The 12,172-nt window shown below is 44.0% G+C and overlaps 2 protein-coding genes across 3 annotated transcripts in view; one reads left to right on the top strand and one right to left on the bottom strand.

Moving 5' to 3' along the window:
• Positions 1-7,741, bottom strand: part of LOC128309903 (extracellular sulfatase SULF-1 homolog) — a 49,175-nt gene extending 41,434 nt beyond the window's left edge. For both annotated transcript variants that reach the window (XM_053046402.1, XM_053046403.1), the window contains exon 1: positions 7,464-7,741. The gene's annotated coding sequence lies outside the window, so the exon portion shown is untranslated. The remainder of the gene's footprint in view (positions 1-7,463) is intronic.
• A 1,171-nt stretch (positions 7,742-8,912) lies between these two features.
• Positions 8,913-10,610, top strand: LOC128299347 (uncharacterized). The gene has a single exon (XM_053035280.1). The coding sequence runs from the start codon at positions 8,913-8,915 to the stop codon at positions 10,608-10,610; it is 1,698 nt and encodes a 565-aa protein (XP_052891240.1).
• Positions 10,611-12,172: the final 1,562 nt, after the last annotated feature.

Genomic DNA, 12,172 nt, shown 5'->3' with positions numbered 1-12,172 from the left:
GACGATAGTTCATTTTTCATCTACTGTTTGCGAAGTGCATATCAGGAAAATGGCACTGTTTGCCCTTCGGGATTTGCTCCCGTTCCGCTATTCAGAAAGCGATTTTGATACTGTCTGTTTGTCTGGCTACGTGGGAGCTGGGTTTTTTTCTTTTTGGTTCTCCATCGTGTAAAGAGCAACACACGAGATGTAGACAGCTGGCGAAATAATTTATCATAGGAGCTGTACGGCACCCAACAAAAAAAAACACAATGAGTCATACACACGTGGTATCTACCCACCATTCGCTAGACGAGATCAATTGACTGTCCGTAGCTTGATAGGAACGTGCGACACCTCATCGCGTATCTGCGTTACAAAAATTCAGCGAAAAGTGTCCCCACTGTGTTTGGTCCCGGTTTTGATGGTCATTCCGGATCCGGGGTGCAGTTCCCGTCAACCAACCCTTTCTCAGCATTACACCCCTTATCTAATCTTGCTGGGTGGAATTGCTGGCCGCACCCCAACTGCGGAAACCGTAGGAAGGGCACATAAATAATGCAACAGCAGGAAGCAGCTGCAGTTGCATAGCATCCCGGCATATGATGATCCGGTTTTGCGCGGCCGCCGGTTTAGGCGGGTTTTGTTTTTCCTCCTGTCCACATCTCCAATCATCACCAATCCACCGAGCGCCGGTCAGCCAACCGGCGAAATATATATTCTAACGATCGAAGACTATCAGAAGCAAAGTACAAACGCAAAGGATTTGCCGGAGGGAAAAGCGATTCGCGTCGATCGAACACACGTACGGGGGAAAAGCAGGGTTACCAGAAATATTGTGCATTTAGCACAACACAACAAAAAGTGCACTCGCCGCAGATAGCCCGGACCAGCCGGGACGGGAGGGAAAAAGAAAACCAACCCCTTCGAACTGGCTGGAATACATTAACCCGTACCAGAACATGCAACAAAAAAAAAAACAATCGACTTGCGTTTTTCTTCTTGCGGGATCTGGGTCTGGGCACGCTAGGCGCACTCGACATCTCGCACGCCCGATCGTGCTGGGCGCATTCGAATTTTCCTTTCCCTTTGCCCATTTTTGCATATTCGTGAGTGAGCGCGGGGACTGTTGCTCGTTGCTTGGCCGGCGAGATGCTGAAGAACGCATCGAAGCTGACAGCGAGGGGGGTTTTCGGCTTCGCGATCACGACCATGGCCCTTTTCTGCCGTACAACAACGCATCGCTTTCCTTACGGCGGTGTCTGGAGATAATTTATCGCATCCACCGACGCATGCCACGAGATTCCTCATGCGTGCAAGGACGTTGACGTGAAGCCGCATTTCCCCGTGTGCCGCCCATACTGCCCGCTGTCAAATAACGAAGGCGATCTTCTTACGCGGCTAAACGCAATAAGACCTGCCTGCAGCTCCGGTGCGGTACGGTTGGGTGCAACGGCTTTTCGGGGCAAACGGGGAACGAATTGATATTGTTGTTATCGTGGTTGAGCAACACCACGTACAGCCGATACACAAAAAAAAACCCTTTAAGAATTCACCAAGTCACGTCCCTGTGGCGGTTTCGCCGTACGACCGGTACGACCGAAAACCCCTCCGCCAAGAACTTGTTTAATGAGCGGAGGATGGTTTTCGTACCGATGCTTCCGACGCGACCTCCGGGCTCCTGGCGAGGTGGCGGGTCTTACCGGTAAACCGGTTCCGTGTACGGAGCCGCGAGACGCCGAAGCAGAATTTAAGAAAAACACTCCGCAACACAGACGCACATACACACATGGGTACATCAATCGTGCACACTTCTCCTCAAATTCCTTCGAAATCGAAACCGAGGGGTTGGAGTTTTGTCCCGTGCGAGGCGCGTTCCTGGCACAATTGTGGCGACCGGCAAACTAAACCGCTGGCCAATCGATGGCGGGGGAACGATCGGTCGCTGACAGCCGGCGGCAGCATCAGGCACAATCAGCAGCTGGCGCCATCACAGGCGCATCATGTTTCGCCGAATACGCCGCAGCGGGCATTGTAATGTAAAACAAAACAAAAAACCACAAAAAAAAACTCAAACTGATTAAAGCGTTCTCGTTCATTTATTCCATTTATGGAAGTATTCTTTATGCGACGGTAGTTGCACCACGCATGTTTTTGAAACCGAAAAAAAATCCCCCCACTGGTGCTCCGAAATTCGCATGCTTTCTTGTTGAACCAAAAACTCCCCAAACGAAAACCAACGAAAGAAAAGAGGCGAAATAAGGCAGTCTCCGTTTCCACCAAGCTGCATCTTGGCCGTTACGCACTCAATGCGCTATCAACTTATCAATGTGCCCGATAGCATCTCGGGACATCGGTAATGGTTAATGGTGAAGCTTGAATTTCCTGGCTGCAAAACAAAAAAGGAAAGCAAACCCCTGCAAAACATATTGAACGTCTCATGGGTGCGAGACCTACACACCGGTACGGTCGTAAAAATTGTCTGCTCGCGGGCAAAACCACACAGATAATGTAAATGTTATCACTTGCATCATGGGCACAGAAATGGGGAAAATCTGTGGACCATTTTTTTTGTTGTGTGTTACCGCCCTAAGGAAGGGTGAGTAAGAATCCATCAAAACGTACACGGTTCACGAACGTTGAACTGATTGAATCTTTCCGGAAGAATCGTTTGTAGGAATGCGTCGAGTCGCGCTCGACAAAAGGTTCATGAATCACTGAGCTATCGCGCTTTTAGTTTCTGCAGTAAACCTTTGCACGCATATGAAATATTCAAAAGTATGAGAGACACCATTGATTCACCAGAACATCTCTATTTCCGCAGATGTACTTAAATTATTAATCTTTGAAGAAAATGAGAAATTTTCAAGGATTCATCAATCTTTAGAAAATCGATGAATCTGTAGTTTATTTTAAAATTATTCTTGTTCTTCATCGACACAACAACCTCGACACAAAGAGGTCTAGGTCTACCATTTCTGGCTTTCTGTAGCTGTATTTCCCCGTAGCCGGATAGTCAGTCCAGCGTACGGGGGATTTTGGTCCAGTCCGTTCGTGTGAAGATCGGCGCCGTTGCCATCATGCAACCGAGCCGTTAACATGAATCTTCATAAGAGAGATTCGAATTCATTCAATCAACTTAAAGATTCATTTATTTTGCTTACTTTGAATCAGTTTTACAGAGCAATATTCGCGACCATTAGCATTAGAGCGTCCGGAACAGTTATTTTGACTGTCACGCTTGACTTTAATAGAATTACTTTTAGGAATATTTTTTAAATCGCTTGAAGAAAAAATCATTCATTTTTTTTTGTTTCGTTAGAATGACCATATCGAAAGGTTTGGTCCGAATGGGATTTTGCCTCGGTTCTGGTCGTGTGAAGACCGGCACCGCTATCAATCCACACCACCGGATCGCGCCGAAATCGTTCACTTAAATTAATTAATTTAAACAACCGATGGCAGCACTTGCATTGCACAACTTGATATTCGCATTTGTGGGGCACTTTTACGCCTGGCTCGGTTCGAAAAATCCCGGTAGGCAATACCTCTAGCCAAGCGTCAAACTTCAAATTGGGCGATGAATCAATTCTCGGAACGAATCTCGACCAGCATGGCACTCGCCAAATCATCGCAGTAAAAGGGTCAGAAATAAGATTCAAAAAAATACGCCAGTATAACACACCCAGTGACGAAGAGATACCAAAAAGGCCACGTCACACAAATAGGATATGGGGAGAGAAGAAAATACCATTCTACCCCTAATGTTGCATATTTTACGCGTGTGTGGCAGATGAAACATCTTTGATGAGACATCTTCCTGTGAGTGGTCAACTGTTCAAGAAAGAGTAAGTCATTTTGCGTTGCCTTCAATAAAGAACTCAGCCTTATAAAGTAGCAAGAATTAACAAACTAAGCAGAAACAATATATTTTAAAAGTAAAATAGTGACCAGAAAGCTAGAAGAAAATAACACATAAAAAAAACAACGGAAAAAAAGAAATAGAGCAAGAAACATGAACAAAAACAACAACACATCATAAAAATGGTACACCTTAACACCATACTACTACTGTACGCAACGAAAAAAAAACCCCAGCAGCAAAGCCGAAATTAAATAAATACGCTTACGGCGAAGAAATCGTTCGCATCATTCCCTTGCCCTGGCCACCCTACGTTCTCCGGTTCCGGCTCCACTCGGCAAAGAGCAACACCCGGAAGGCCAAAACACCAAAACGCACATGTTTGCAACCTATTCTTGATTAGCCCCACACACACACACACACCGAAAATGGGAACCGCGATCGGCAACCGTGTGCCGAATTGTGCCGCGAACGCATGTTTTGGGACGTTTGGCTGGCGTTGCGACTAAAAATTGTGTTATGTGTTTTTCTGCTTTAAGTTTAGGTTAACATATTTTTGTGTATTTTTTGTTTGTTGCTTCGTTTGTTCCTTTAGGAGGGGCTCACATTGGCAACAATTTGTTCCTGGTTTCAAATTCCGCAAGTTCAGGTTTTTCTTTTCGCTTTCATTTGCTTTTTTTTGATTAATTTTGTTATCTTCTTTTGTCTTTCGGCTAGTTGTTAGATAACCAATTAAATTATGTTTTCCTTTCTATACATTTTTTTTTGTCCTATCGAACTAGCTTGTTTCTGCTTGCTTCACACATTTTTGGGAACTTGATGATAGCGCTGGGTCGCGCTTACACACCATACGGTCCGGTCCCTGTATCAATATAGTACGAAAAAAGCAGAAGAGTTTTTTTTCGTAATGCAAAATGTGTTATTGGACCTTGAACAATGTTTTTCATCGATCATAATCGGGAAAAAAAGAAATAGAGGAAAACAATATTACTGTTGCGTAAGAAGTAAAAACAACACTCTTCGGCTTCCAACCCCAACAACTCTTCGGCATCGTATCAGAATTTGCCAATCTATTTTTGCCCGTGGTATAGAATATTCTATTTAACAAGTTAATAAAAAAAACACACCACACACACTTTGTTCCATTTCATTAAAGTTTTGAAAAGCTGCCTTCATGCAAAACATTGTTTTTGTGTACCAAGCGCACACGTTACTTGAGTGCATTGTCCAAAGTTCGTCCGATTTGTCGCTCGTTGATTGCAAGTTTTTTTTATTTGCAATCTGTAAAAGCCAAAAAATGCAAATGGTGCGCCTCTACACAACTGCTCTGTGCACAAAATGATGAAAACAAAAAATCGAATCAAAAAGAAAAACAAATCATTCGTTCGGTTAGATGTTGATTAAAACAAAAATTTCCTCTAAAAATGCAGCGTCAAAGAAGTGAACAATTCTTTCTAAACCAAAAATATATTAGCTTTAGCTAAGTATAACAAGAATATTCTTCAATACAGATTTCACAAAATTCTCTCTCGTCTTAGATCAAATCTCCCTGTTGGTGAAACAGGTCTCAACTCTGCGACAGAGTCACAGACACACGAGACGGTACCGCGATCGAGTGGAAAGACTTAACCCTTCTCGCCACTTATGTTTCGTTAGTTTGGCCACATTGCGGAAGGATCGCAACATGCTCGAAAAGATGAATGAATATGCGATGGGAGTTTTTTTTCCTAAGGTAGCATTTTTGTTGTTTTACCATGCCGTGAGGAATACGGTGAGGAGTACGGGCTGACAATCGGCCGAACTTGGACGACCCTGAGAGGTCGAAAAGAATTAGAATTTGGGTCCCACCGTTTCGCCCGGAATTCTTCTTCCACAAGCAGGGTTTTGTTGGTGTTACCCAATGCGCGCAAAAATGTTTTCCTGCCACGGTACAGGCATTTACAGGGTTTTCCAATTTAAGTGACAATGTAGCAGTCATTTCTGGGTTTTGTTCAAGTTGAACTGGAGTGTTGCAATGTAGACGCAGAATCCTTTCTGCTAGGACAGACACTAATATAAAATGTTGTTTGAGGCGTAATTGCACAAAATTGCTCAAAAAAGCACTCCAATTTTCAATATGTACTGGTGAAATCGAATGTGTATGAATTGAGATCAATAGTTCTAGAAATTGGGAAGACTTTAAGAACAGCTACGACACATTCTAATTAAACAATATCCAACTTTGTTAGTTAAACCTAAAAACCCTGTTTATTTACTTAGAGCTTACTTTCATGACACTTCACCTAAGGGGTTTGGTTATTCCAAATAACATATTGTTAGATTGAATGCACTTAAACAATTTAAGCTTCGGATCGGAATTGTCTTATACCCTCAGGACCTCAGGGAACCATTCAAAATTGAACATCCCTCAAGAATGAAACAGTGACAGATACATTCCGAAAAATCGAGTTGTACACCACCGCTTAAACCAGCTAATTCCGCAAGGATTATCCAATGCTGCACAAGGAAACAACGCAGCCAAAAAGTGCATTCCTTCATTGATAGCGTCGGATGGCAACGGCACCACACCACACGTCGGAACTGGGAACAGGGGGTTTAAATATTTAAAGCTCCACCCTGTGCGAGACAGTTCTGTGCTGTGGCTGGCTGGTCGATTTTTGCTACCCATTCTGCGGTCGGTGCTTTTCCCTACGAAGATCGCAAACCGGAACGGGTTTCGCTCGTGCGGTGAAAAGTAATTAGCCATTGGGTTGGTTTGCTTTGGAACTGGACAGGACAGCACAGGACAACAAATTCAATTTAACAGTCATCTACCGTTTTTTTTTGTTTTGCAGTAAACCTCCCGTATTTTGGAGACAATATGCAGGGGAATTGATATTACGATTAAAGCGAAATTAGATTTCGGGCCAGATGCGCTATTCAAAACCGGCGGTACACCAGTAAGAGACCGTCCGTTCAGTTTAGGATGATTAGCGACGGAAAATTCAATTGAAGGAAAATTCATTTTAAAGAATTCCTTATTGTTTTGGTTTTGGTTCACTGTACGGAGTATGTCTCTCGTACATCACCAGTTTGCGTGCAGGTCCAGTCTTGTTAAACTAATTGGTCGCATTATGCAAACCCCGCTTCCTTCACAAATAAGGCCAACACCGTTTATTCCATTTTTTATCGACTCTCAAAAAGCTCGAAACCAGCCTGCGGAAAGAAATTCCTGAACGTAATCTCATTGCCTAATTCCGATCGGTATCTCTGCAACCCAACCAAAAGGAATGCCGGTGGAATCGATAGGAATCGACCGGGTATTGGAACTCGCTGCTAAACGCAATCGGTTTACATCTCTTCTATTGCAGTGCTTTTCGCTTCTTTCACTCACATTCTAGTTTGCTCCGTTTATACGCTTTCTAAACCATTCGCTTTCTAACATTCTAACATACAAGGTTTCCTTAAGATTGAATGAATGCCACAGACACTTCATCATTAGTTGAGACTCTTTGAGAAAAGTTCAGAAAAACTGCAAATTCAATCGAAATATTACATTGCATTTTGGTGCAATTAATGCTTCTTCAAAGCGTACATAGAAGCTATAAAGTGCTTAATAATACATATTTAAAACAATCCTTACATTATTGTCTCACTCTCGATCTCTCCAGCACCGGTTTATCCCAAAGTGGTTTCCACCGTTGCCGCTACGATTCTGCTTGCTGTTGATCGAACATTTGTTTAGGTAGCCACTTTTTGTTTACACCTGCCCTACACGCACGCTAGCACCACACTAACGCACACCGGTACACGTTTTCTCACTCAACAGGACGATCAAACACAAAACCTGGCACCACCCAGCCAGCCCTTGGCGAGTTTCCACACCCAGCACACGGATGGCTAGGCCACTGCTGCAGAACAGACCAAAACAACCACCGGCCGCACCAATTTTAAACAATTTAAACAAACAATCAACAAACCGCACCACGCAAACACACGAGCACCAATGTTGACGCGGAGGAGACAGAGCGATGCGGACCGACTCGCACGACGGTTCGATTGAAAATGGCACAGCGTACAACGGTGTGGAGACTCTCATCCATAGCCTGCTCGATTACAGGGCTCTTCGGACCAGTATTTCCGATCGTTCACTGTGCTCGATTATTCGAATTCGAATTATTCGAAAACGACATTAAAATGTATCAAGGAAACCTCAACAACGTGTTAATTTATTGATTTCATCTATATATATGCCAGAGCAGCGTACATTCTCGATTTACCTTAATAACATAAACATATAAAACTAACCCGAAAACCCCTGTATCAACTACACTGGGCATTAGTTGTGAAGATATGTTTACACCCTAGCGCACGCATGAGTGAGAAGAATATCTCAGCATTCGTTTTACTCACCGCATCTCACTCATTGTAGTGATCAATATAAACAATTTACACTACGATTTTTAACACTTGATGAAGTTATAAAAAAATTATGAAAGAAAACATTACTTACATGTATAAATCTTCCACAACATGGAGTTTAAATTAACGTACGATACACGTCGTATTTCACACCCAATTACAATGAGTGAGTGTTTCAACCATTCATATGAGCAGTGTAAAAGGGTCATAAGTAAACGCTTGATTTTAATTTCAAAATTGATCAAAAACGGACATGCGGCGCCTGCAACGACCGATATGCCCATGTACCGGGTTTTTCAAGGAAATGATCGAATGAGGACATTTTTATTGTTGAGAGATGGCACACGATGGCGCACGACCGTGAACTGATTAGGAGACTCCTACAGCAGGCCATAACCACGACAGGCGGTTGCAGCTCCGGATAAATGAGTATGTTGGTATCATTTCTAATAACTTTCACATAATGAAATTGAAAACAATTACAGGACGGAATTGCAACAGCCAAGGGTGTTTAATTATGAATATTTTACAATTCCCTTCTTCATTGGCTTTCCCATAAATTGTTATCTATTACCCACTGGAGTTAATTACTTTTGCAAGGATTCTTCTACTCACCAATATTTACTGTTTCAAAGTTTAGTGTATCTTTGCCCGTAAATCGAAGATCATCATGGGTCGCTGGTTCGTTGCAATGTGCGTTGCGTTTCTCGCCACATTTCCTGCCACCGTACAAGCCGACCGACAGGAAGATGTTATAAGCTACTTGAGCAATTTGACGAACACCCTGCAGAAAGCGCATTTAGGAGTGTTTAATTGCTGGTTGCTGGAATTTTACATCAATTCTACCCATTCTTCGATACTAAACAGCTTGGCACATCAACTCCACGCCCAACACACCAGTCTACTGCAAGCCAACCATCGTGCCAAGCTTGTGCCCACCATTCGTGAGCCCAACATGGTGATAATAGTGTGGGGTAGAGAGGAACAGATCGCTGGCAGCATGACCATCCACCAGTGGGTTGCCAACATCCCGTCCGAATGTCCCACGGTGGTACTGTTTGTGCGCCGTAGTGGTTTGGTGCAACCATGGCTAGTCGGGACATACTTGGCAGAGAGAATGGTTTTCCACTTTGCGTTGATCGCGATCGACGACGATGCCATGTACACCTTTCACTATGAGCCGATGCGCATCACGACCCACACAGGATTCCCGGCATTCAGCGAACTTTTCTTCGATCGGACAAAAACCATGCAGCGCAAGCTGCTCACGGCTGCGTACTTTAAAGATTACTATACGTCGAAGTTTTGCGACCATCTGAATGGTGAGGATATGGCGCTCTTCGTGCTGTTTGCGGAAGTGCAACAATTTGCAGTTAACTTGCTGGAGATTCAATGTCGGACAAATGAATCCTACGGTCGTTGTATTGCTCGCTACAATGGAACAAATTTCATTGTGAATCGGTTCGTTGTGAATAAGTATAACAAATATACCGTCAGCTGTACGGCCATGAGACAGATGGCAATTGCGACGCCAAAGGAGCGCTTGTTGACGATATGGGAAATGCTGCTGAAACCCTTTGAACTTTCGGGCTGGGCTATCATATTTGCAGTGCTTCTCACATGCCAACTTTTCCAACTCTGCTCGCCGACACTGTTCGCCAATAATGTTCTTGCCTTGGCACTGTTTGGATTCGAGAAGCGTAAACTGCGCCTTACGAAGCATGCCGAGAAGGTGACCGCGAGTGCGTTAATAGTTTTCTTCTTTCAGCTAAAGTGTGCATACGAGGCGAAGCTGGTATCGTACCTTACCGAAACACCCCGCCTGCCGGACGCTATGACACTGGAAGATTTACGCGACCGAAACATCACGGTGTATTATAAAAATGACGATATCACCTATGTGAACGTGCTGCTCGCCGGAATGGTTACTGCACCATACGAGAGAGAGACATTCCTATTCGACGGGATTACGCTGCTGGAAAATCGCCAGCTGCTGGAGGCTGAGAAAATGTTTGTCGATAACATCGAGGGCTACGGTATGCTTTACACCATTCTGCCCGCTAATGCGTACGAAAATCTTCCGTTTTATGTGTTTGGCGAAAAGTCAGTGTTTTGTAAGCGATTTCAGAAGCACCAACAGAGAATGTTTGAATCCGGTATGCAACTACACTGGCGGCAAGAACATTTGAATTGCTTTCTGTTGCACATCGTTAGCGCCCATCATAAACGTGGTGCATACAAACACCCCTATGTGGCTATTCGTTTCGAGCATCTTAAACCGCTGATGCTCTTTTTCATTGTGCAGTGGACATTTGAAATAGTCGTTTTTGTGATGGAACTTATTGCTGGAAGGTACAGCCGCAAATAGCCAAATTGTTCGACATCGTACTATGACGCTGTTAGCAGGTTGCTTAACTAAAATCCGAACCTTGCGTGACCCTTGCGGCCATTTAAACCGCACGCGGTACTCGCGGTTGCTTAGTGGGTCGCAATGGAGCTACGATACAGCTAAATAAAGACGATACATTCTCATATCTTTGCAGAAATCTTCTAAATAAATAAATGAAATGTTGATGACTGAGCCTAACTTCCTGGTCTCCAGCTGTACTGCCAAGCTCGATTTACATAACCTACATTCCTTAATAAAATGTACGTGCTCATACTACCTACAGCAGCAATTCTTTCGTCTTCATAAAACTTGCCTTTCTTTCAAACAGTAACCTATGAAAACAATGAACTTATGATTTACAACATTCCATGCACTCGCGGCACGGTAAGCACGCACGTTTATTCTAGTATCAGAGAGCGCTACAACAAAGCAGGCACAGCAGAGGATATAAGTAACGCATATCACATGTTAACATCCGAAATTCAAGTGGTTGTTTGGTTGATTAATGATGTTAGCTTTGAATAATATCCGAAATTCAAGTGGTTGCTATGAACTAGTATCAGCTCTAATAAACAACTTGCTGTAGTAGAAGCAATGTTTTTACTAGATGTTACATCCGAAATTTAAGTGGTTGTTTTGAAGTTATCCTCCATATTCGTGAGGTAGAGGGCGACCGAACAATATGAATTATCTGGAAGTCAAATAACTAACATTCCACAATTCATACGACGGTCGTCCCGCTTGTGATAAAGAAGATCCACTGGCAACAGACCAAAATCCACAATCAGCAGGGCGCTGTGAGCACACACATACTCACATACAATGCTGCCGCTGTGTTCATGAATCCGCTCTTTCGCGTTGTCGTCGCCGGAAACACGCGTCGCTTCAGTGTGATCAACGAGAACACGATGATGGCTGTAAGAAGCTACGCTTCAAACACACCGAAGAAGCTCTACGAGCTACTGAATTGAGGTTAGGTGTTGATGATGAAAAGAATTCTTAAGAGAATTCTTCGCATCGGGGTTGTGCCGCCTTCCTAATTAGGACGCTCGCTCGTCTGCAATGATATAACGATAGAAATGCTGAACATTAGTAATTATATTACATCAAGCAACGGACACGATGATCTAACACTAAGCGCGAACTTACCCCATATTCTATCGAGCTGCCAGGCGACTGGGTACACGGTGATGCTGAAGTTGCAGGGACGCCGCGCCCGCTTTAGGAAGTCACAGCTGCCAACGCCAGTTACGTTGACGAGTGAGAGATGAGCTTCACAAACGGCAGCCATTTTGTGTGGAACAAAATCATGCTTCCAATACACGGGGGCCGAAATTTCTAGCCGCTGATCCAGCTGCAACGCAGCGGCGATTAGCACGTGAAACTGCACACTCGCTAACACGCACGCTCTTCAGAAACGTTGAAGATGCAGCTTTAATCCGATTCTGCCCAGCTGCCCCCCGCTTGGGGCACAACCGGAACACACCCGGTCTGAGGGAACCGTCCCGCACCAGCGTTACGTACGTTACGATCCGCTTCAC

The sequence above is a fragment of the Anopheles moucheti genome, chromosome 2 (genome assembly GCF_943734755.1).
Source record: "Anopheles moucheti chromosome 2, idAnoMoucSN_F20_07, whole genome shotgun sequence".
NCBI classification, from domain to species: Eukaryota; Metazoa; Arthropoda; class Insecta; order Diptera; family Culicidae; genus Anopheles; species Anopheles moucheti.
The sequence above is the reverse complement of the archived record's forward strand: the minus strand, read 5'-3'. Positions and strand labels throughout refer to the sequence as shown.

What these genes read in the sequence shown, in the direction of transcription:
- LOC128299347 (XM_053035280.1), top strand. Translation starts at nt 8,913, where the DNA reads ATGGGTCGCTGGTTCGTTGCAATGTGCGTTGCGTTTCTCGCCACATTT.